The sequence below is a fragment of the Urocampus carinirostris genome, chromosome 11 (genome assembly GCF_059441175.1).
Source record: "Urocampus carinirostris isolate Australia breed hairy pipefish chromosome 11, RoL_Ucar_1.0, whole genome shotgun sequence".
Classification (NCBI taxonomy): domain Eukaryota; kingdom Metazoa; phylum Chordata; class Actinopteri; order Syngnathiformes; family Syngnathidae; genus Urocampus; species Urocampus carinirostris.
This window is the reverse complement of record NC_142359.1, coordinates 6,367,877-6,394,783: the sequence shown is the minus strand read 5'-3', so window position 1 is coordinate 6,394,783 and position 26,907 is coordinate 6,367,877. Positions and strand designations below refer to the sequence as shown.

The 26,907-nt window shown below is 41.5% G+C and overlaps 1 protein-coding gene across 4 annotated transcripts in view; it reads left to right on the top strand.

The window, feature by feature from the left end:
• The window catches only part of iqsec3a (IQ motif and Sec7 domain ArfGEF 3a), a 114,905-nt gene that overhangs the window by 17,282 nt on the left and 70,716 nt on the right, over positions 1-26,907 (top strand). For all 4 annotated transcript variants that reach the window (XM_088347133.1, XM_088347132.1, XM_088347134.1 and 1 more), the window contains exon 3: positions 24,305-24,812. In XM_088347133.1, the coding sequence (XP_088203259.1) occupies positions 24,305-24,812 (508 nt within the window). The remainder of the gene's footprint in view (positions 1-24,304; positions 24,813-26,907) is intronic.

Here is a 26,907-nt window from a genome sequence, read left to right as displayed (position 1 = left end):
AACTGGATTACTTTCAATGACTTTTGGATTACTCCAATAACAAATATGCTAATAAAAGACAAAAGAAACTTAATATGAACAAAATGATGACTCACAACACGTGGTAAGCTTTCTCTCCTGGCTTTGATCTCTTTGATCTCCGGCAAAACGAACATAAAATGCGACCAGGGTTGGGTAGGGTTACTTTAATTTGATTACTTTCAATGACTTTTGGATGACTCCAATACCAAATATTCTAATAAAAGACAAAATAAACTAAATATGAATAAAATGATGACTCACAACACGTGGTAAGCTTTCTCTCCTGGCTTTGATCTCTTTGATCTCCAGCAAAACTAACATAAAATGCGACCGGGGTTGGGTAGGGTTACTTTAACTGGATTACTTTCAATGACTTTTGGATTACTCCAATACCAAATATTCTGGCTTTGATCGCTTTGATCTCCGGCAAAACTAACATCAAATGCGACCAGGGTTGGGTAGGGTTACTTTTACTGGATTACTTTCAATGACTTTTAGATGACTCCAATACCAAATATGCTAATACAAGACAAAAGAAACTAAATATGAATAAAATGATGACTCACAACACGTGGTAAGCTTTCTCCTGGCTTTGATCTCTTTGATCTCCGGCAAAACTAACATAAAATGCGACCGGGGTTGGGTAGGGTTACTTTAACTGGATTACTTTCAATGACTTTTGGATTACTCCAATACCAAATATTCTAACAAAAGACAAAATAAACTAAATATGAATAAAATGATGACTCACAACACGTGGTAAGCTTTCTCACCTGGCTTTGATCTCTTTGATCTCTGGCAAAACGAACATAAAATGCGACCAGGGTTGGGTAGGGTTACTTTAACTGGATTACTTTCTATGACGTTTGGATTACTCAATACCAAAAATGCTAATGAAAGACAAAATAAACTAAATATGAATAAAATGATGAATCACAACACGTGGTAAGCTTTCTCTCCTGGCTTTGATCTCTTTGATCTCCGGGAAAACTAACATAAAATGCGACCAGGGTTGGGTAGGGTTACTTTAACTGGATTACTTTCAATGACTTTTGGATTACTCCAATACCAAACATGCTAATAATAGACAAAAGCAACTAAATATGAATAAAATGATGACTCACAACACGTGGTAAGATCAATGCCAGGAGAGAAAGCTTACCACATGTTGTGAGTCATCATTTTATTCATATTCACTTTCTTTTGTCTTTTATTAGCATATTTGGTATTGGAGTCATCCAAAAGTCATTGAAAGTAATCCAGTTAAAGTAACCCTACCCAACCCTGGTCGCATTTTATGTTCCCTTGCTGGAGATCAAAGAGATCAAAGCCAAGAGAGAAAGCTAACCACGTGTTGTGAGTCATCATTTTATTCATATTTAGTTTATTTTGTCTTTTATTAGCATATTTGGTATTGGAGTAATCCAAAGGTAATTGAAAGTAATCCAGTTAAAGTAACGCTACCCAACCCTGTGTCTTAGTTGCTGCAGATTTTGTTACTTTTGTTACTTTGTGTTACTAGACATTTCCCCGCTGATTTTTTTCAGATTTCAGATTCATGCCTGTTTAACCCCACGTCTTAAAATCTGGTGCCGCTTGTACATCAACACATTTGAGTATTTTCCTTAAATTTGCGGCTTTTCCATAGTCGGAAATTTACAGTCCTTTCGATCACTTATTTTAATGAAAGTAGCAAACCACCTCAAAGCAAGACTTCCCTGGGGCAGAAATGTCCTTTCTTTAGTTAGTGTGTTCTGAAAAATCAATTTTTCCTCCAAATGATGTCTTATTGTCCATTTCCTTCGTGTTGTCCGTCATATCACGTGGCATCACCGTCCCCCTTTCCTTCCCCCCCCCTCACCAACACGAAGCGCCCCACCTCATTTTGTCCATTACCGTCCATACTCACCCCATGTAGGCCTTTGTCTGTCCACTGTGGTCACGTTGAGTGTCCGATTTTGTTTTTGAAACCACTCGAATTGTTGTGCAAAAAGCCAAGTGGCCTCTTACGTGTGCGCTGTATGTTAAGGGGGTGTCTTTCATGCAAGAAAACAGTGAGCACATGCAATGCATCTGTGTTCATGTGGAAGAACAGGGGGCGAAAATGATGTTGCATGCTTTTTTGCTTTGCAGTAGTTAGAACATAGCTCCTTGTCTTTTTGTGTGTGTCGGTGTCTGCGAATGACCTGCAAATCACTAGGCATACTTTCCATAAAATATATATATATGTATACACCAGACAACAACTCAAGTTTATTAGATTCATTACCAATGAAATGGATGACCTTTAGCTACAACTTGTGGGAAAACACTATATTCAACACCATTGTATTTAAATCAGACCTGACTTAAATCGAGGATACCAGATGTTAGTGTGCAGCCAGCCAGCTGCTCTCTAAATCGCTTTCTTACATTTAATTTTGTTGTACTTTTGTATCATGACAGTCAAAAAAATGTTCATTCAACTGCAATTATCTCTTCTGGGTAGGTTTTAGATCAGGGGATGGTGTAGTTTGCAATAATCTGTGGTCTGTGCAGCCCTTTGAGACTACTTGTGATTAAGGGCTATACAAATTAACACGACTTGACTTGAATGGACTATTATTATATTATTATATATGGGGCGGCAGTGGCTCAGGAGGTAGTGAACTCGTCTTGGGATCAAGAGATCGCAGGTTCGATTCCCGGCTCCTCTGTGTTACATGTCGAAGTGTCCTTGGGTAAGACACTGAACCCCTAATACCTCCAATAAGCAGGTTAGCCCCTTACATGGCTGCACGGCCGCTATTGGGAAATGTGAAGCACATTGTAAAGCGCTTTGGGAAGTCTTGACTTGAAAAGCGCTATATAAATGCAGATCATTTCATTTCATATATAATAACACGTCAACAAATGATATTGCTCTGACTTTGAAAATATGTCATAGACACTTAAGCATAGATGACATCACATGATTTTAAGACAACTGGTGCTGCCACCTATCTTTTATTTTTTTGTCTAGTACTTTTGCAGAAAAAAATACTTGTTGCATGCTGGTGAAAGTACTCAAATATTAAAACTAACCCTTATAGACCAGAGGTAGGCAAACCACGGCCTGCGGGCCTCATGTTGCTGACCAGGGTTTTGAACATGTCCCGCCAAATGAAAATCATAAAAATATGATATAGATAGATGGATAGATGCTTTATTCATTCCCGTAGGGAAATTCACACTTCCAGCAGTATCCTTTTGTTGTTTTATAATAGATTAACAGGATGGCCTCGGGGTGCTGTGTTGTATTTAGCAACAGCGGAGTGGATGACGTCACACGCTAGGCCAAAAGTTCGACGTCCCTGCAGCAGATGGAAATCTTTGTGCCCAGGGTTACACCACCTCGTGTTCACGTAGATAGCGAGTCCGCCTCCTCTCTGCTTCCCGCAGGCTTTTGTGTCTCTGTCTACCCTAACAGCGCTGAAGCCGGGTAGCTCCACGTTAGCGTCCTGGATGCTAGAAGTGAGCCACGTTTCCGTAAAACACAGCAAACTGCACTCCCTGTACGCTATGATGTTTTTCACCAGCACAGCCAGTTCGTCGGTATGATATGAATAACTACTATCGACGAAAAATGTCGTCTTGGTAACTAATGTGTACGGCGCTCAAGACCAACATTCAAATAGCTAGCTATTATTATTGCACTACTTTTCTTCGCACTACTGTCACGATACACTATTTTTTCATATTCCGACAGTCATATTTTCTCTTTAAAGTCCCTTATACCTGTTTATCTTGGAGTGCCATGTCTAATCTCATGGTATGCAACATTGATATCAAAGATAACACAGTAAAGGCAATTCAATACATATTTCTACTCAGTACTTGCTTTTTCATCATCAATTATTTTTTTATCATGATATTTATGACTTCGGAGCTAGTCCTATTGGAATTTTTTAGTATTTTCAATGCATGTTATTAAATGCGGTGCTTAAAAAGAGACTCAATATATTATTTTGCTTTGAAGAGTTTATCTCAACCAATTTGATGAAATTAAACCATTTGTAAACTACCGTAAATTCCGGACTATAGAGCGCACCTGATTATAAACCGCACCCATCACTTTTTAAGAGGAAAACTGATTTTGTACTTACACAATCCGCATTCTTTTATTCTGGCTGGGTTCGGTACATGGGAAATCAGGTAGCGAGGTGACAATCATGATCCAATACTCAGGTGAGGGGTCGCTGTGAATGTTTCGTATACTGGAGACACGAATGCTTGGGACGTGACATGGAAGACCACAAACTGGGATAGAGTCAAGGAGACAGAGTGTTTAAATAGTGACAAGGTAGAGTTGTGATAGGAGGGAAATCAAGACAAATGACTGCAGTTTTATGGAGGAAAACTGAACCCAACGCGAGTGACCAAATAAAGTGAGGTTAACAGAGATATGGGGAAGATTGAGAAGAAACCTACAGAGAATTAGGACTGTGACAAAAGTATTGGAACAACTTTCAAAATAGGTTCATTCATTTTAATTTTTTTCCTCTAATTGCCTCCTCTCAGCCAATTCTGAACAAGGATGAGCTCATCCTTCAGTCAGCTGTTAAGAAATGGCCACGAAGACCCAGCCTGGCCTGATATTACATTAAAAACCTCAGCATCGAGTCACTTTTGATTAAGCAGCCTGAGGTCTGCTTGACCGACACAAGCACAAAAAGGTGTTCATCAGATCCGAGGTTTTTTTCTTTCCTCTTCCCTCCGCAGCTTATCTCGGCTTTTTGAAGCGAGCCTAAGAATGAGGAGGGTTTATTACAGGAGAGATTTCATAAAATGGAAACATTTTGATGACTTTGCCGAAGCGTCCCCTGCGTGTATGCCTGCATGCCTCCGAATCAGCAATCCTGTCTTTTTTACTGCATCAGTGTTCTGCATTATACGCGATTTTCATAGTTTGGAAAGATTCATTTGAGAGAATCGATGAATATTGAACACATCATCAGCAAATATTAAAAGGTGGAGTGGATTGTTTCAGATGTTGTTGAAAAATAGAAATGCAATATTTTGTTCTATGTGTTAACGATTCCCCACTGAATTTAAAGAGCCCTAATGCGTTTCCATGGTGGCTACATACTATGTGTTCCTTCCCTTGGAAACCTCTACTGTCCATCCATCCATTATCCGCACCGTTTATCCTCAGTAGGGTCGCGGGGGTGCTGGAGCCCATCCCAGACATTTTTGGGCAATGGGCAGGGGACACCCTGAACTGGTTGCCAGCCAGTCGCAGGCCACACAGAGACAGACAACTCACTCGCTCATTCTCACCTAAGGACAATTTGCACCGGCCAATTAACCTGACATGCATGTTTTTGGAATGTGGGAGGAAACCGGAGTGCCCGGGGGAAACCCACGCAAGCACGGGGAGAACATAAAAACTCCGCACAGGAAGTCTGGAGGATAAATAAATAGATAAATCAATAAGGGCAGCACGGCGGCGCAGTGGTTAGCACATGTGCGGCACAGTTCATGTCTTGGGAACCTCCTGCGTGGGTTCAAATCCAGCTCCAGACTTCCTGTGCGGAGTTTGTATGTTCTCCCCGTGCTCTCGTGGGTTTCCCCCGGGCACTCCGGTTTCCTCCCACATTCCAAAAACATGCATTTCAGGTGAATTGGACGGTCCAAATTGTCCCTAGGTGTGAATGAGCGAGTGAGTTGTCTGTCCCTGTGTGCCCTGCGATTGGCTGGCAACCAGTTCAATGTGTCCCCTGTCCACTGCCCGATGATGGCTGGGATGGGCTCCAGCACCCCCGCCACCCTACTGAGGATAAGCGGTGTAGCTAATGAGATGAGATGAGATAAATCAATAAATAAACAAAAATAAAGAAACTGATAGATGGACAGACACACTCAATCTGGTTGATTAATGATAGTGAGCAAAAACAGCAGGCTTTTGGTGTCGTGATTACTGATACGAGGCACCTTCACCTGCTCATTTGGCGCCAACTGCCTCGGACGCTGATCCCCCCATTTTTCTGTCACTGGTTGTCAGTCCGTCTGCGAACCTCAGCTTACGCTAGGCAAGCTTTTCGACCCTGACTCTCTACTGTTCTGATTCCCATCTGTTTCCCGGCTCCGACCCCGTTTTCTGCTCCCCTGTCCCGGCTACCGATCGCTTTTTTCCGCTCTCGACACTTCATCGCTCGCCACGGAAATACCACTTCCGCGTCCGAGCAACCTGATCCCCGCGACCAACGATCTACGGATGTGTATTATCCTTTCCCTTCTTCCCAATAAAACTATAAAAAGAGAAACGCAGGCAAGTGGGTCCTGTCTCCGTTCTGGTCCTGACATTTGGAGACACCCAGTGGACATATTCTGAAACTGCAAGTCGTTGTTTGACACAGTCCAGTATGACACATGTGATCTAAAGGACAACAGTTTAAAGATATTAACCAATGTACATTTTCTGAACTCATAAAGAACAGCACTGTTGAATAATACACACAATACTGTATTAGCTTTATTGTAAAACTGCTTTCATAAAGTCAATTGCAGCTCAGGGGCTTTTCCTTCGGTGGGTTCGTGCTGGAGAATATACACATTGCTGTTTATTCTCTTCTGGGATGATTTTCTTGCACGGCACATATAGACAGCAGTTACTGCTATACCTGCAGCCAATGCCATTACTTGCTGTCTTATTCGTCTCTCAAGGGCACTCAAAACGATTGTCCCGGCGTCGATACTTCGGCTACACGGCTGTGAAGGTGACTGTTTGTGTATGCAGGGTAGAGAAAAGCAACAACCACAAAAAAAGGTTTAGTTTGTCTAAATTGCCTACAGAACTACAATGATGGGGCAGTCACGGTGCAGGGTACTGTATTTTCCGTGCTATAAGGCGCACCGGGTTATAGGGCGCACCCCCAAAAAATAGTTTTTGGTCCTATATTTTCCATACATAAGGCGCACCGGATTATAAGGCGCTACAATGGGAACGTGGACAAAACAGTCAGATCGTTCAATCTAACTTATTACCCCCTTAACATTCCGAAAGCTTGCAAAGAAGCAAGTACGTGTCTCAGACATGTACGGAAACAGTGTCTGTACGATGTCACTCAAATGCATCGTTCCATCATTCGGAAGGTTAAAGTCTTGGGATTCAAGAAATGCCAAACATTTCTCAGTTTCCATTTTTTTTTTGTTGGCAACTGTGTGGACAGCAAAGTAAGAATTTTATTGTGCAGGGAAACGGGGTTCTTTACTGTGCATATGACAATAAACACTTTGAATTGAATTGAGTTTAAAAATAGACTCATCACAGAAACATCAAGGTCGTTCTAAAACAAGATATTGGGAAAATATAAAGCCGCATAGCTCACCTAAGTTCTCTTGCAGCCATCACATTCAATAATGATACGTAACCATGGTCTTCTTACAACTGTGAGTGTAGTAAATCCAAGAGAGTAAAATATTTACAAATACAGAATAGTAAAACATGTTTTCTCTATGCCGTAGTGCAACCCAACGTGTGAGTTACATTCATCTTTTTCGGCCAATTGCGGGCTTTGTTTCGCCCCTTTAGCGTATGCGAGCCTGTAAATGATAAAAAGGATCCGCCCCCTTTACCTCCGAATAACTTTAGCCATTAGTGACTGATTCAAATGATGATTGACACATTGGTTAGGAAATGAAACACCGGTATATAAATCCCAGCATACACCGCGGACGACTTCGCCTTCGGGGGGAAATCGAGTCGGGGGCTGCTTGCCTTAGTTGCAAGACTTTGCGACTTAATATTGATCCATATATAAGGCGCACTGTATTGTAAGGCGCATGGTCAGCTTTTGAAAAAAATAAAGGCTTTTAGGTGCGCCTTATAGTGCAGAAAATACAGTAATTAGGGAACGTCCTGCTTCCTGACTCTTCCTGACTCTTCATGTTATCCTAAGGCACATGCGACAAACTCATGGACCGTGAGCTATATGTGGCCCATGAGACAAGACGCACAAGAGAAAAACGGGCTGCGCGAACGTTGCAAGATCTTTTCGGTGCCGGATGATTCGGTGAACTGATTTCGATCACTATGGCGATCCCGTTCCCTCTAGCGTCTTAGTTTTTGCAGATGTGCATATAATGTCATCCCTCTCTGATCAGATGATAAGGATGGGACTTTGTCCTCTTTATTTGAAAGGAATAAGCTCTGTCGAATAATTTACTGCCAGTATTTGTTTTTACGCCTACTCGCCTGCACACAATCCATTCACCAGATATAGGTAGTGGCTTCCCTGATGTGTGGACAAAGATCTGATCAAATCCACTCCTGCAATCTAATAGTAATTTATCATACTAAAGTTATTCCCAGAGGCATAATACGTTCTGATGAGCAGCGACAAACCCTTTATAATAGTATTTGGAAATGAAACGATAAAAACATATTTTTGGCACTAGGGACAAGCTTTTTCAAATGTATTTATACATTATGGCATAGAATGAGTTAAAGAAGATTTACCTCCTTTCTATAAATGTTCCCTGATTCCTTAAAAAAAATAAAAAAAAACTCTTAAATCATAAATAAATAATTTGCATTTTTTGTTTTGATGCAATTTTGTCACTTTCCAGTCTGCATGAATACTCCTGTTAAATAAATTGTAGTGGGAATTAATTCAATTGCTGTTTTTCTTTTCTTTTCTTTTTTTCTTTTTAAAATTTTGTTTATATATAATAGAAGAGATACAATCTTAGTAAAGAAAAAAATAAACTAAAAATATATTGAAAACCCAGCTAAGGCACACATTTAAGCCATTAATTTACTGTTACTATGCGGCCCCCAAGCTATAATGAGTTTGACTCCCCTGTTCCAACACCTCACCTGATACTTGTAGCTCAAGCATGTGTGAGAGTTGCAGCTGTAAAATCATACATTTCACAGGCCTTAATGATATTCGAATAATTGACTACACTCTTTGATTGGCTTTACTTGCTTTAATTTTTCCTGCCTGTCACTTTTTATCCGTTTGGCTCTGTAATGCCTTTTAATTGTCCTTTAAAGCCCCAAAGTACATGTAGGTGCTTTAAAACTACAGCTAAGCCTGATGTCAGCACAATAAATCAGAGGGGGAATGCTGAGAAGGCATTACTTGGCTATAATAAGTCACAAAGGTGTTTTAGGAGAAAAAGTGGTAAGGTTTAAATCACGGAATAAGGTGTATGCAAAGCCCTCCGAGACACTTTCGTGTCCAAGGGCTTTTCATGTTTTTTGGCTTTTCCTGACTTATTCCGATAATTTGATGCAGAGTTGAAGAAAGTTAAATCTTTGCTTCAAATCTTTATTTACCGTATTTTCCGCACTATAAGGGGCACCTAAAAGCCTTTCTTTTTTTCAAAAGCTGACCATGCGCCTTATAATACAGTGCGCCTTATATATGGATCAGTATTAAGTCGCAAAGTCTTGCAACTAAGGCAAGCAGCCGCCGACTAGATTTTCCCCCGAAGGCGAAGTCGTCCGCGGTGTATGCTGGGATTTATATACCGGCGTTTCATTGGCTAACCAATGTGTCAATCATCATTTTAATCGATCACTATTGGCTAAAGTTATTCGGAGGTAAAGGGGGCGGATCCTTTTTATCATTTACAGGCTCATATAGGCTAAAGGGGCGAAACAAAGCCTGCAATTGGCCGAAAAAGATTAATGTGAATCACACGTTAGGTTGCACCACGGCATAGAGAAAACATTTTTTACTCTTCTGTATTTGTAATTATTTTACTCTCCTGGATTTACTACACTCACGGTTGTAAGAAGACCATGGTTACGTATCATTATTGAACGTGATGGCTGCAAGAGAACTTAGGTAAGCTATGCGGCTTTATAATTTCCGGTATCTTGTTTTAGAACGATCTTGATTTTTCTGTGATGAGTCTATTTTTAAACTAAATTCAATTCAAAGTGTTTATTGTCATATGCACAGTAAAGAACCCTGTTTCCCTGCATAATAAAATTCTTACTTTGCTGTCCACACAGTTGCCAGCAAAAAATGAAATGGAAACTTTTTTTGGGGGTGCGTCCTATAACCCGGTGTGCCTTATAGTGCGGAAAATACGGTAATCTATATATTTTTTTTCAATCTTTCACTGGTAGAAAGTGATATATTGTTAAAATGGCCGCCAGCATAGAAGAAATCCTATAGCGTTTCAGTTCAATCAAGAAGATCTTTCCCATCGTCATGAAGTGGAGCCTGCCCCGTCGTATCCTTGGCCTAGGTTTTAATCCGATTCAGGCCCTAAATTGTCCGTTCGACAGATGCAGGGGATATTGGAATACTTTCCGTCACTTTTTTAATATTATACATTTGTTACAGCCCCCCATCATAGTTTGTGAAACTGGTTACATTTTTTCAAGGCCCCTCTAGCAGGGCCTGATTCCCTTACTTGAAACCTGATTGGCTAAGCCGAGAGGGTTATTGACACTTATGTTATGCCTCAGGGCCTGCAAAACTGATTGTGAAGGCCTCGGATTAGATTTCTGATCTTGGCAACAAGTAATGGTTTAACTATAAAAGCACATATCTGGAAAAAGCGCAACTGGGGAAAAAGCAATACAGGACAGTGAATTTTGAACTATTTAGTGAGTATTCATGGACGAAATATAATTAACATCACAGGATTCAGATATTTTAGACATTTTAGCCTTGCAGGCATCTGATGGTCCACCTATGTACCAATCCCAATCTGATCCAACCCCCAACAATGCTATTTTGGGTTGACCCCCTCCCTACTTGTTCCACACTAACACAAGGCGACTTTAAAATAAGCAGCCGGCATCCGGTTTTGGAGACATGTCATGCTTTTGACACCGAGTGCCTAACCGTTAAGAATTTTTTCCATGCTGAGTCACTTTTGCAGCGTCGCTCTATCACTCCAGGTGTCGCCGGGCTCTCGCGTGGCCTGTCATCACGAATTATCGTATTATAACGGCAGGGATGAAGGCCACATTGGGAGGGAAAATGTAAAAAGAATGGAAGTGAATATAAATAGGACAAACACAGTAGCACAGTGGGGTTTTAGGGGCTTTAGGGGATGTTGTTTGTTTGTTTGGAGCCGTCCCCGTGCAGCTCTTGTTGTAGCACGCGGTAGTCGAGAGGTTTACCTTGCAAAATACGAAAACTGAGCCCCAGGATGGGGACAGCGGCGTACGCAGGTGAGCAAAACACATAAGCTCGAGCTTACTGGTGTTGAATAAATCTTATTTCCGAAAAGCAAATCCACAAACACAGCCGGTTTGAAATGTTTTAGTCAACAAAAATGAGAAATATGTACACCGTGTTAGTATTGTTAGGGAAAAAAAACATATTACAAATGTAGCGTTTACCAAATTGTTCTGACTCCATTAACCAAACACAAACTTCATTCAACTAACAATGCATGCTCTATTCTTAATTTAGGGAAAATATTGACAAGAGACGGGCAGCACGGCGGCGCAGTGGTTAGCGCGTGTGCGGCAGTTCTGAGGTCGTGGGAACCTCCTGAGTGGGTTCAAATCCAGCTCCCGGCCTTACTGTGCGGAGTTTGTATGTTCTCCCCGTGCTTGCGTGGGTTTCCTCCGGGAACTCCAGTTTCCTCCCACATTCCAAAAACATGCATTTCAGGTGAATTGACCGGTCCAAATTGTCCCTAGGTGTGACTGAGCGAGTGAGTTGTCTGTCCCCGTGTGCCCTGTGATTGGCTGGCAACTAGTCCAGGGTGTCCCCTGCCCACTGCCCGATGATTGCTGGGATGGGCTCCAGCATCCCCGCGACCCTACTGAGGATAAGCGGTGCAGCTGATGAGATGAGATGAGATTGACAAGAGACAGGCATTTCCACACGGGGCAGATTTATTTTCCTAAAGTATTTAACTTAGTGAATATAGCCGAATTATTGTCGAATTAGTCTTCGTCGAGCTTCACTCTAACTCTCCTATCCCTGTTCCCCCGTCTTCCGTCTTCTGACCATGTCTTTTCAAAAGCCGGCATGTCGGCCACCCCCCATGGGGCGGGTCAGGTGCCAGCTTCACCACCTTCTCTCCGAAAGTCGCCGACACGTCTAAAAAACTCACAACAAGAAAGCTTATCAGCCAAACAATGTCTCTTTTCCCGCATCACAGGCTCCTCCGGCATCAGCCCTTGTCCTCGTTCTTACTGTTTTTCTGTAAATATCATTCTTGTCTAGGCTACAATGACCTCACCCCACGGCTCAGCCAGTGAATATCTTTTGTATTTAAATGTAATTTGTATTTGATCGTAAAAAAATCCCTTATAGTCAAAAATATACAAATATAAAATCCTTCAGTATGCATAAGGAACTTCTGTCATGGACCTAGGTGCGGAAGCACAGTGCAAAAACTGTAGTATCTAAGGTCTCAATTTCTGACAGGGTTCAGTACACAGGAAGACAGGTAGGGAGGCAATAATATATGCTCTAAGATGCAAGGGGTAGGTGGTTCTGAAAATGTCATGAACCGGAACAGGAGGAGAACCCAAATGCGTGACGTTTCTCACACAAGCTTTTATTTTACGGGAAATGGGGCAGTCATGCACGTTAACCCAAATGCCAGTGATTCGGCGATCGTTGTGCGGAAGACATAAGGCAGCAGTCTGGCGTGTAATGACAGGAAGCCAGAGGCCGATGAGATCATAACCAATTGCACGAGCAGATATAGGGCAGATGGGGTCGATACGGGACAGGACGGGACGGACAGGATTGATATCAAAACTTGATATCGAATTTAAACAGGACAAACTAGACGGGAATGAAACCGGAGACTGATATTAAACAGGACAAAACAGACAGGAAACAATACCGGACAGGAAACACCAACAGGAAACCGGACAGAGTCAAAACCCACGTCTTGCGGGTGCAGAGGTTGACGGACTGACAAAGGGTGAGTGAGAGCACTGAGCTTAAATAGAAGGGAAGCTAATCTGTCAATGGGTCACAGCTGGCGCCACAAGGGCGGGCCAATTGGGCGCCATGGCAACCGTGACAGGAAAATCAATGAGCAAAGATGACAGTCCAAGAGTTTGTCAGGTGGTACCCATAATTTGGAAGAGCAGGTAGGGGTTCAGAGTGACAAAAAGGCTAAGCAAGAGTGCCAAGGAAGGCAATGAACTAGCACAGAGCCAAGGAGACCAAATGCTTAACCCTTATGTTGTGTAATAACTTATGTGTCTCCGGGGCCATAATATGAAGTTACAATGGCAATATATGGTTACAGATTCATATAATGTTTTTTAGGATGTTGTATTAAGTATATTGAGTGACACTTCTTTGTTTTTGGTGCTCAGGACTGAGTTAGACCCCAGATCAAAATTGACCCGCTCACAACGGTTTGTGGTGCCAATTTGTAACACAACATGAGGGTTGAATAGTTAGTGTAAATAATAATAATAATATTTAAAATCTAGGCTTAATACACACATTCTATAACTTATGAAGATGATCATGATTTTTATTTAATTTTTTATTGTATATTATAATTTAATTGTTTTATATTTTATTTTCAATGCTATTGTTTGTTTAAGCAACAATCTATTGCAGCCTGGTCATCCTGAAAGTGGGATTACCTCATGTCCCTACTCAAGGATTTTACATTTTCTTCATGCTGAGATTTTTGAGTTTTTCCTTGACTTCATGTAGGTTTTAGATCAGGGAATGGTGTGATAATAATCTGTGGTTTTCAATAATCTGTGGTCTTTGCAGCCCTTTGAGACTCCTTGTGATTAAGGGCTATGCAAATAAACATGACTTGACTTGACTTGACTTGACGAGGGATATTCTTGATAGGAGGGAAATTGGAGAGAGTGACTGTAGCTGTGAGGAGGAATATTGAACCAGGAAGTGAGTGACCAAATAATGTAAGATCGAGAAACAGAGGGGAGAACATGACAGGGAACAGCGGAAAGGGAACCTACCGAGACACAGGAACCATAGTGCAGGAAAGTGTCAATTTCCCCAGCCTTTTGCCGGCTACTCATATTGTGATATATTTCATCCAAAACCACATATTCATTAACTTTTGTCAGGACCAGAACGGAAACAGGACCCACTTGTGTAACGTTTCTCACAAGTTTTATTAAAGGAAAAAGGAAGGGCTGCGCCAATGATCCGGTGTACTCGGCTTGTGATCCGAACATGGAAGTCGATCTTCCGTAGCGAGCGATGGCGGTGTCAGGTACAGGAAAACTGGTCGGTAGCCGGGACTGGATAGCAAAAAACGTGGTCGGGGTCGGAAACGAGTTGTAAGCCAGAACGGGAGGGTAGACGGGTTCGGGATCAAAAACGAATCGTAACTCGGGATGGGAGAGCAGACGTGGTCGAGATCAAAACGGGTCAGAGCCAGAGACAAACGGGAGCAAAAATGGGACAGGTGGGAGTCAGGGGTCGAAAAAAGGCTTGCCTAGAAAAACAGAGCTTCGCAGACGGACTGACAACCAGGGTTGGTTAGGGTTACTTTAACTTGATTACTTTCAATTACTTTTGGATTACTCCAATACCAAATATGCTAATAAAAGACAAAATAAACTAAATATGAATAAAATGATATATCACAACACGTGGTAAGCTTTCTCTCCTGGCTTTGATCTCTTTGATCTCCGGCAAAACTAACATAAAATGCGACAGAAACAAAATGAAAATAACTCCAAACAGCTTGCCAACATCATTTTTGCCGTTCCATGTATTTCGTTACTCCCCAAGCCTGCACAAAATTTTGTAATTTTATTCATGTTTAGTTTCTTTTGTCTTTTATTAGCATATTTGGTATTGGAGTAATCCAAAAGTCATTGAAAGTAATCCAGTTAAAGTAACCCTACCCAACCCTGCTGATAACAGGGGATTGACAGGACAGGGTTTAAATAGTGGGGAGGCCAAACTGTAAACAAGCTGCAGCTGGCGCAACAGGGGTGGGGCCAATTGGGCGCAATGGCAACTGTGACACTATATTAAAATACTGTTTTTTCCAAGGCTACCTGAATGAATTATTAATCGGTATCAACAAGACATAGCCATCGATTTATGGTATACTTTTGCATACCACTTAATAAGATAACCCACTAGGTGGCGTTTGGTTTTAGGGACCACAGTGTTCAGTTCTTTAAATAAAGCAGAAGAGGTTAACTCTTGAGATGCAAAATAATGCAAAATGACATACAACTGGCTTTGCTTTTTCTCGCTACCCAGAGCTCGTACGTACATCCTTGAAAAGGCGGGACATTATTATCTTCCTTATGCAACTGTAGCCTGCAGGTCCACGTACATCTTTTGAAATCTCAATCTGATAATACAGTATAATCTGTGTTCAGAGAACAGAAGGAAGAAAGAAAAAAAAAAACATAAAAGTACTGCACAGAAAGAGTGTATAATGTCACTTCTTATGTTTTCACGTGGATGGCCTTGTTTTCCTGTGGAAACATGAGATGTGAATAAAATAGATACCAAGATGTAATGGTGGAGATTATTGGACAATAATGCAAAAACACAATAGTATTTTCCATGTAAGACTCTAGTTGCAACGATCTTGTAGTTATTTTGAGTTTAAATTGAGATGACACAAGTAAAATAATAATTTCAGCCTATACCTTAATAACACATGTGCCAAACTCATATAAATAATTCCAAAATTATGATATGTGGCTTTTGTATGTGGTATATTTTCACCTGTGTCTAGGAAAGGGTTTTGCTGTATATCACATATAGGGAAAAAAGTATATGGTTCGGTCTTTTATAATGATAAGCAGTGTCTGAAATAACGTCTGCCTGGAAGCCCGGGGTGTGCATCTTTTTCCCGGGTGGCTGACAATTTTTTCCCTAAATTAAAAAAAGAGCATGCATTGTTAGGAGAATGAAGTTTGGGTTTGGTTAATGGAGTCGGATAACTAATTCGAACAATTTGGTAAACGCTACATTTAGAATATGTTTTTTTACCTAATAATACTCAGGTTGTAACGTGTTGTATATATTTCTCATTTTTGTTGACTAAAACATTTCAAATCAGTTTGTGGATTTGCTTTTAGAAGTTTTTTTTTCATTTTTTTTCAAATCAGACGAATATTAATTTAAATTTTTGCCTGACGTTATTTAAAAAACTGATCCTATGACGTCTGATTTTGACAAATCAGACTTTATACAATTTCGAAATCTATGTTCGGTTTGGAAATTTCCGAATTTCGGTTCGTTTGGCAATTTGCATACTCGGCAACCAATCAGAAGCCTGCATCAAATAACTTCGTGCTTCCGGACTTTACCGGGCGTTATAAGGTCACGCATTTGCATATCATTTTCCAAAGTAGACGCACAGAGAACACAAGAAAAATGGATAAGTGGTTAGGAATCAAGCCAAAACCTCAGAAGAAAGATTCAAAAGAAGCTAACAAAATGTATGACGCTATAAAACGTAAACGTACATTAAAAGCATCGTGGAAAGAGGAGTTCACGTGGCTTGTAGCAGAAGACGCAACGCAAACATTGCAGGAATGAAGATGAGTAAATACAGGTACATATTCATTAATTATAAAGTATTAATCCTTAATACTTTGAAACAACTGGGTTTTTTTTTTTGCGATACGTCGTCTTATTGTGTTTGAAGGTGTGAAAAATGGGGCAGGCAACTTTATGGCAACTTTTCAGAGTTGTCTGTCCTGGTGTCCACTAACCTTTTGTCATGAGTTTCAGTCGAGGGGTTACTTTTGTGCTGAAAAATACAAGATAACTTAGCAAGCTGCCCTTTTAAAAGACATTTTCAGATTCTTACCCTTCCTCCTCGTGTCTATTTTTTGCTCACCTGCAGCTGAGTGAAGAGGCGATTTTATTCCACTATCCATTATTCATTCCACGAACGTCTATTTTGGAAAATTCCCACTAAAACCCATTATAGATACTGTTCTTTGTGAGCTAACGGCTGCCATTAATGGTGACAGAGAGAAAGGGAAGAGAAAGAGGGGTTTACCATGCCACTGGAGGATCCTGGCTTGGAGCCAGCGGTTTGATTTTTCCTGCCTGAGTCTTATAAATTTTTATTTAAAAAAAATATTTGATATATATGTAACCGCAGTGTACCTGTCCCAACAAAGATCCACATTCACGCTGGACTGGATGATGAGGTTTTTATTACAGTTTCTGCAAATGAAATGAGTCACAACACGTGATTAACTTCTCTGCTGGCTTTGATCTCTTTGATCTCGTTGGCAGCTCGCTCTGTAGACTCCCCAAAGCATATCAAAGTATCAAAGAGCTTTCTTTTCAATTTAATATATATATAAATCCAGCTCCAGACTTCCTGTGCGGAGTTTGTATGTTCTCCCCGTGCTTGCGTGGGTTTCCTCCGGGCACTCCGGTTTCCTCCCACGTTCCAAAAACAGGCATTTCAGGTGAATTGGCCGGTCCAAAGTGTCCCTAGATGTGAATGAGCGAATGAGTTGTCTGTCCCTGTGTGCCCTGCGATTGGCTGGCAACCAGTTCAGGGTGTCCCCTGCCCACTGCCCGGAGATGGCTGGGATGGGCTCCAGCCCCCCCCCGCGACCCAAATGAGGATAAGCGGCTCGGCTAATGAGATGAGATGAGACATTTTAGGATATCACAATACATTTTTACATCCATTTTAACAAGATACTTTTAACAAGAGATCGTATAGTGTTTTTTTAACGTTTACAATGAATTCAACATGTTTTTCTTTAGTCTGAATTTTAACCAACATCATCCTTTTTATATATATGAGAAAATAGAAATAAGAACAATAATGAGTATAAAAACGGGTACAGTTTACCTGCAAATGAAATGAGTCACAACCCGTGATTAGCTTCTCTGCTGACATTTGATCTCTTTGATCTCTACAAGGGGAATTAACATTTTAGCACAACAGAAACAAAACGAAATCCAAACAGCTTGACAACATCAATCACATTACTGTGCATTTTGAGAGATTTGTCAGCTGTGCTTATGTTTAGAATTAACTTTTTTTGTGGAGCACCAAAAGATGTGTCTTACCGTTGGCAGCTCGCTTTGTAGACTGCCAACAAAACCCCGCCTTCCGGTCACATGTCAAAAGCCAAAACAAACCCTACTCCATACCAGCAGGTGGCACTGTTGGACTCATCATTGCAGGACACTTATCAAAAACTATACACATATTTCAGCAGGAATTTCAATAAAACAAAAGTTATTATTACTCCCGTTCCATATATATAAATGCAACCTTAATCAAAATTACTTTTACATTTCTCGATATGATTTCAAACGTCATTGGTGTGTATTTGTGCCACGTATGTCTGTCAGTGAGCCCCTTCCGAACTCGGTTGTTTCAATGTTGTCCCGCCCCTCCTGCACTGTGATTAGATGGCTGGGTAAAGGTGACGTTTTCCCCAATTTAAAGGTCTTTTCAACACCTGGCGACCAGAATTAAAGGTTTAGCATTGAGCCTTCCGAGAAAACCTGCCCGGTGCCTCATCACGATTTCCAATACAGCATCAAAATGCCAATGCAAACAATTAGAAAAAATCGCTAAGAGCAGAAAGAAGCTTTGGCGGACACTAGCCCTAACGGTAGCTCATTAGTTGCACGTGTAAACCATCGAAGAAGAACCAGCATCCTGTCATAGCAGTACTGTAATCATAAAAGTAGCGGTGACCATTTTCAATACTTGAATTTTACTAAATCACTGACATTAGTATAACATTCAATCAAAATTTAAAACTCATATCAGCAATTCAGTCTGTTTACTAGGCGATACTATACCTTAAAATAGTATAGCATTGGAATAACATTAGTTTTTTTTGTCTAATTAGATTACAAGCAGATTTTTTTTGCATTAAACTTCTGTCTCGTTTACCATGCTTTATGGACTTGATTGCTGTTTCATTGCATTTCATATTGAGTTTATTTATATTTGATAGATGGATAGATGGATACTTTATTCATCCCTGTAGGGAAATTCACACTTCCAGCAGTATCCTTTTGTTGTTTATTAACAGATTAACAGGATGGCCTCGAGGTGCTGTGTTGAAGTTTAGCAACAGCAGAGTCGATGACGTCACATGCTAGGCCAAAAGTTCGGCGTCCCTGCAGCAGATGGAAATCTTTGTGCCCAGGGTTACACCACCTCATGTTCACGTACAGTAGATAGCAAGTCCGCTTGCTCTCCACTTCCCGCAGGCTTTTGTGTCTATGTCTGCCCGAACAGCGCTGAAGCCGGGTAGCTCCGGGTATCTCCAGGTAGCTCCGGGTAGCTCTACATTAGCGTACGGGACATGAGCCATGTTTCCGTAAAACACAGCAAACTGCACTCCCTGTATGCTTTGATGTTTTTCACCAGCACAGTCAGTTCGTCGGTCTTATTTGGTAGAGAGTTCACATTTACCATGATTATGGACGGTACCGAAGGCTTATAACACAGCTAGCCGCTTAGCCTTAGCTGCGGCTCTGCATCCACGAGAGGGCCACCTCATCACGCCGGCACGAGAATTCTTCAGGGCAAGGAGTTGATTCCTCGAATAGACGCATTTTTGTGCGTTAAAACCCATGACGATAGGATAGAAAGTAATGCAAAGTGCAGTTGTCAAACAGGACGAAATACACCGAAGATAGAAGCAGACATAAATGACAAAAAGAGCAAAATAACACGGAGCTGCTGGGAGGGCTGCCGCTCGTAGCAGGGCCTATGATAATGGATCTAGCTTCTTGATTTTACTTAGAATATTTACCAGATCGATGCATTTGAATTTAAAACACGGATCATTTCCTTCCGGGTGAGCATACCCTCCCTCGACTGTACCCCCAGTAGGTTCTCACAAAATTTGATAGGAAATACAGGGGTTGTTGCAGTGACAGGGATATTTAAAATCTTATTGCTGAAGTGTCGCCTAAAAAGTTTGTTAGTTGAGGAAAATATTATTCTGTCAGAAAGTATTTTGTGTTGCGTCAGAATGACTTATAACATCTGTGAGAGTTGTGTCCTGGCATCTTTTCTGTGTCAAAACAACGACATTTCATCTTAGATTTCTGTTTTGGGGGGCACTTGGGGGGAAAATTTAGCTGCAGGACATATGGGACAGACTCAACAGATTTGAATGTGTCCGCATAATATATTTCATCATACATTCAGCAAAGTGTTAAAGCAAAATCAACGAAAAAGTTACATAGTGGCAGCACGGCGGCGCAGTGGTTAGCGCGTGTGCGGCATACTTCTGAGGTCATGAGATTGAACCTCCTGTGTGGAGTTTGCATGTTCTCCCCTCCAACATTCCAAAAACATGCATGTCAGGTTAATTTGCCGGTCCAAATTGTCCCGAGGTGTGAATGAGCGAGCAAATAGTCTGTCCCTGTTAACCTGCGACTGGCTGGCAACCAGTTCAGGGTGTCCCCTGCCCACTGCCCGAGGATCCCTGGGATGGGCTCCAGCACCCCCGCGACCCTACTGAGGATAAGCGGTGCAGATAATGGATGGATGAGGTAATATGTTGAAATTTTTCCCAAAAGTCCATAACAGCAGTCTCTCTGCCTCTCTCTCTTAAAGTGCCACGCTAGATGGTCCTAAAATTCATATCTTAAAAGTATAATCTTAAACAAAATCTGTGAATGATGGAAAATTGTCGGTTGATGTAACCTCTGCAAGCACACAAATATAAAAGACAAACATGTTTACACAGTCTCGTTTAACTTTGATTATGTGCTTGTATTATTTTTCATCTCAAACGTTGAGAGAAGATGCTTGCCGACTTCTGCCCGCATGTACTGTACAATCGTGGCACAAGCACTCTCAGTGTTGCGTGGCAATTACTGTTTTTTCCGCACTATAAGGCGCACCGGGTTATAGGGCGCACCCCGAAAAAATAGTTTTTGGTCCTATTTTTACATACATAAGGCGCACCGGATTATAAGGCGCTACAATGGGAACGTGGACAAAACAGTTCAGTCCAACTTATTACCCCCTTAACATTCCCAAAGCTTGCAAAGACACAAATACATGTCGAGAACACGTGCGGATGCGGTGTCCGTACGATGTCACTCAAATGCATCGTCCCATCATTCGGAAAGTCTTGGGATTCAAGAGATGCCAACCATTCCTTAGTTTCTATTTTCTTTTTCGCTCGCGACTTTACTGTGCATATGACAATTAACACTTGGAATTGAGTTTAATTTAAAAATAGACACTCCATTCCATTCATTATCTGCACCGCTTATCACAGAAACATCGAGTTCAGTCTGAAACAAGATACAGGGATACTATATAGCCGGAGTAGCTCACCGAAGTCGTTGTGTTCATAATCATGTGCAGCCAATGTCCTCTTATATCCGTGAGTGTAGTAAATCCAGGAGAATAAAATATTTACAAATACAGAATAGTAAACAATGCTTTCTGTATGCCGTCAACCACGTGCTATACACATTCATCTTTTTCGGCCAATTGCAGGCTTTGTTTTGCTGTTTAAGCCAATGCCAGCCTGTAAATGATAAAAAGGATCCGCCCCTTGACCTTCGAATAACTTTAGCCAATAGTGATCGATTCAACTGATGATTGACACATCTTTTTTGGCCAATTGCAGGCTTTGTTTTGCCGTTTAAGCCAATGCCAGCCTGTAAATGATAAAAAGGATCCGCCCCTTGACCTCCGAATAACTTTAGCCAATAGTGAACGATTCAAATGATGATTGACACATTGGTTAGCCAATGAAACGCCGGTAAATAAATCCCAGCATACACCGCGGACTACTTGGCGTTCGGGGGAAAATCGAGTCGGCGGCTGCAAGTTAGTTGGAAGACTTTGCGACTCAATGTTGATCCATAAATAAGGCGCACTGTATTATAAGGCGCATGGTCAGCTTTTGAAAAAAATAAAGACTTTTAGGTGCGCCTTATAGTGCGGAAAATACGGTAATTTGCCATAGAATTACTAGGTGCCTGTGTTCATGACTGGATATCGCTAGCATATTTGTACAAGGACATTTTTATGCCTTTTGAATGGACTTTGCAAGTATTCGATGCCCCGCTGACAAAAGACATGCATGTAATTATTTTCACTCCCCATTAAAATCCAGTGGAGGACTTCATATGTTTGTTTTTGGGAATCATGTAATAACAGCCTTCCCAGCTCAATTGTGAAGTATTTTTAGTGTTAAAGTTGAATATTATTCATTGCCAACTCATATACAGTGGAACCTCGGTTCTCGACCATAATCCGTTCCATTTCTTTGTACGAAAACCGATTTGTACAATCACCGAAGCCGTTTTTTCCCATTAAAAGTAATGTAAAATTGTTTAATCGGTTCCAACACCTTGAATGTTTATCTTGAATATTTAACGTAAAGCTAACCCAGGCTAATCGTACGTTCATGTTAGCGTAATCTTTCGTACAGAAGATTACGCTAACATGAACGTATAATAATAAAAAAATCAGGTCGTTTACACGTCATTTAGCACCTGGGTCTCCACAACAAGTGGTGAGCGGTTTAAGGATAAAGAAAATAATTATGAATAGGATTTCTTACCGGTCGGCAGAAGCCATGCTGTATACCTGAAAGAAGGGAAACTCGCACACCTTCTTCATATTTTGCTATTATTTCTTTCTCAAATGCAATAGTTGTACGCACTACTCCTCTTTTTTCACCTGTAGCAACTTTGCTGCTTGCACCGACCTTCTTCCGAGGCATAATTAGGGGTTAAAACACTCCCTTCACCGCTTTTGAAAAACGAAAACAGAAAAGGAGTGCGCGTTGCCGTGACAACAGTTCTTCAGGAGGGGTGGGGGCAATCTACACTCGTACGCTGCTCAGCGTCGCCCCTAGCGTACCGGCGTTCGAACTCCGATTTTTTGAACGAAAAGCAAAGCAATAATTTCCTGAAATTTTTGGTCGAGAACCGATTCGTTCGAACTGAGAGGCGTTCCAAAACCGAGGTTCCACTGTAAAGGGTAATTTAACCTTGTCCAGCATTGACTGCAGACTGATGTGTGGAAGGTTTAAAGCAGGGGTGTCAAACTCATTTTAACTCGGGGGCCGCACGATAGAAAAAACATTCTGTCGGGGGCCAGACTAGTAGATTAAAGAGAAACAAAAAGAGAAAAAGAAATAAGAGAAAGAGGGAGGGAAAAGGAGAGAGGGAAGGACAAAGAAAGAAAAAGAGAGAGAGGGAGAGAGCGTGAGAAACAATATAGATAAAAAGGGATTTATGAGAGAGGGGGAAAGAAAGGGAGAGGAAGAAAGAAATCCAAAGAGAAATAGAAAGACGGAAGGAGAGAAAAGATAAAAGAAAGCGCAAAGGGTAGGGAGAGAGAAAGAAGAAAGGAAGTTAGAGCAAAAGAAGTTAAAAAGACACAGAGAGAAAGGGACAAAGAGCAACAAAGAAAGAGAAAAAGAGACATATAGAGTGAAAGCGACAGAGACAGAGAGTGGGAGAAAAGGGTGGAAAAGAAAGAGAGAGAGAGAGAAAGAAATAGAAAGAAGAGAAAAGAAAGTGCGAAGGTCAGGAAGAGAAAAGGAAAAAAGGAAGTTAGAGCAAAATAATTTAAAAAGACAGAGAGAGAAAGAGACAAAGAGCAACAAAGGAAGATAAAAAGAGAGACACAGAGAGTGAAGAGAGAGAGAGAGAGAGGGTGAAAAGGGGTGGGAGAGAGAGAGAGAGAGAGAGAGAGAGAAATTCAAGTACAGTGCAGTGTCTTTGTGAGAGGCCCCTGGCTTTGGCAACATCAAGTGGACATATTTCAACCCGCAGCTTGTTTTTCTCTTGCGCTTCTCCGAGTGTTGTCTCGCGGGCCGGATTCAATCCCTTAGCGGGCCTGATCTGGCCCGCGGGCCGCCAGTTTGACACCTGTGGTTTAAAGTAATACAATCTCAGAGGCTCCTTTTCCTCAAGACATTAGATGAACATTCAATCCAGAATCACCATGATCCTACGAATGACCATGACGAATGGTTGCCTTCCAAATCCACTTCTTCTACAAACAAACGAACCCACAAAAGCACACATTTGTATGAGCTGAGCATGGCTGTCTCGATTTGTAATTTTGTATGTGTGTGTGTGACAGCTTTCTGTCAGTTTTACTTTTCTTTTTCCTGAAGATGTTGCTTCCGTTTTTTCCTCTTTTCCTTTTTGTGCACAAACCCTGTGGGTTTCTTTCAGTTGTGTCCTTTCCTCCACGTTGTCTCTGTCTGTCCTAGACAACAAACGAAGCGCACACAAAATAGTGAAAAAAAGACACTCGCGTCCACGGAATTAGAGAGCGAGAGACAGCAAAGAGGTCATGGCGGGTACGGAAAGCCACCTCACTCTGCGTTTTCTCCTCCTTTCTACAGCGATGACCTTTCTCCAGACCCGTCAGAGGGGGAGGAAGGGAAGGGAGGAGAAGGGGAGCTGCAGAGTGAGGTCCCGTCGCAACCGGAGCCTCCACAAGAGACGCCGCTGCCCCAGCCCGAGTGCGAGAACCCCAAAGTTCAGCCAAAGCCCCCACCTGAAACCGAACCTGAATCCGGCCCCCAGACCGATGCTGAGCCAGAACCTCAATTTGATGCTTCGCCCGAAGAAGAAGTTCAGGAAGCGACGGGGCCGGAAGTGATCGATGAGGAAGAGGCAAAGGAAAAACCGGATGTGGAGGAGGTCCGGGAAGAGGCGGAAAGAGAAGAAGTAGAAGAAGAAGCACAGAAGGAGGTGGAAGAAGAAGGTGAAGAAGCCAAGGGGAGCAGCGCAGTGAGGAGAGCCAGCCTCCACCACACGGCGTCGCCCCTACGAGTGCAACGTAATGGAGCCGGCTCGCACTCTGCAACTTCCGACTATGAGCTCTCGCTTGACCTCAAAAACAAGCAGGTAGGGGTATGTTTGGGATGGGACTTTAACCTGGTTCCTGTGTGGTATTTGGGTTTATTTTCAATTCTTAATTGGTACCAGTGGACTGGTCAAATTGTATCTGCTTCACCATCATCAAACGCATTATCCTCATAATCATCTCTTATGTTTTTCAACACTACGTTCAATGCTCTATGTACATTTCCATGCATGTCATCCTCGGTCAATCCCCTAATTAAGAAATCATTAACCTTACAAACACTCTGTGACACTATTTACTAACAGCAAGACACACTTTGTAGAATAACACGACAATACTAGCAGTCGACGATGACGTTGGCTTCTGCTACCACTGACCGAGACAATCTGGATCTGAAATGGGCAAGACAAGATCAATCTTTTTTTCTTTTTTTTCTAAATTCCTGTATAAAAATTGTTGTATGGCATACTATGGGGTCCGAAAAAGACCACTGATGTGTGGGAGAGCTATAAAAATTGGCTAACGCCAGAAAATACACCAGGCAAGAGACTTGTTCAGTTTTTTAAACAACTGCAGCTGGAGGGGTGGAGGACAATTTACTCGCTCTCGGCTCGCTGGTCACACTGCCTCTGAGTCTTTCCCCGTCTGCCTCTGTGTTTTATTGAAATCACAAGACATGGAAAAGTACTGGTATGTTGAGACAAAATACGAAAGACAAAAGACCAAAGACTACCCCCCTGGAAAAGTACCAACACCTTTAAACAGAGACTAAAGACTAAAAGACGGCCAAAAGGAACATCAAACTGATTAGAAATACACACCTTGAGCAAATAAGTTTAAGCCTACTTTACACATACACACTTTGAAATGTTAAAAACATATACAATACAGGGAAAACGTTTGAGTTGACAGGTATACATTAATTTATTTTAGAAGGACTAAAATCAATCATATTTGATCCCCTGTCTGATACAGTGGTACCTTTCCTTACAAATTTAATTTGTTCTAGGAGTACCTTTGTAACCTGAAAACTTTGTAATTAGAAACACATTCTGAATGTAAATGCACTAATCCGTTCCAAACCTCGCAAAAGTACAGTATATTTTTTTTAATAAAATATAAAAGTGCCTCAGAACATGAAACATATTCTTGTTCAAATTACATTACTGCACAATAAACATAAAACAAGATCCTCATTTAATAAAACAAATCGTTAATATAGAACGAATGAAAATATTCATTTACCTTATTGCCTAACGTTATTTGAAAAACTGATCCTATGACGTCTGCTTTTGACAATGCGTCGGAAATGCGCGAGGCAGACGTAGTGACAGCCTGACTTGTCAACACTTTTTTCCGGGCGATTTATTTCCACTAATTCCGAGATTCATTGAATTTTGCCCAAATGTCTTTAATTTGGGTTGATTGAATGCCCGCTTTCTTGCTAGAGCCCCTCCTCCTCTTCGTATCTGAACTCTGAACTATGACAGTGACACAAAGAGCATGATGAGAGCACGAATACGCGTAGGGTTGCCAGGCAGAGTGTAGGCAATACCTAGTTTGGGAAAGTCTAGGATCGGCGAATGTCAGCGCGTTCTGTACTGTAGTTATGACTTTTGTATCCTGAAACACCTTTGTAACTTGAGGCAATATTCTCCCATCCAGGCACTCCTAACCAAAACCTCCAAAGGTAGAGACATTCGTAAGTAGAGGTACCACTGTACTCAGTGTTTCTCAATAGGGCTTCTTGTACAGCGTAATGAGGGTGTTTGAAATTGTTACGAAAACGTCCAAACCTTCAACCCATCCCACAAGCATGCAATCACTTTGTCTTCCCATCTATTAATTTCCAACCAGAAAACTATCCATTTCTCAGGACCATCATCAGTCATTCACCTTGTACTTACCCAGCACTCTTCAAGATCTGCAGGTAAAACGATAACAATAACAATACTTGGACACAAAACAGTTCCGATATAAAAGTGTTTTCTTTCACCTCTTTGCGTCTTACTTTTTTGTCAAAGCCATTTCCTTCCTGTGGTAGTCTTTTTTATGCTGTGGCACCGACAACAGAGACGTAGATTGCTACCATCGATCTCCTGTCCATCCAGAACAGTGCGTGGAATGAGTGCACCC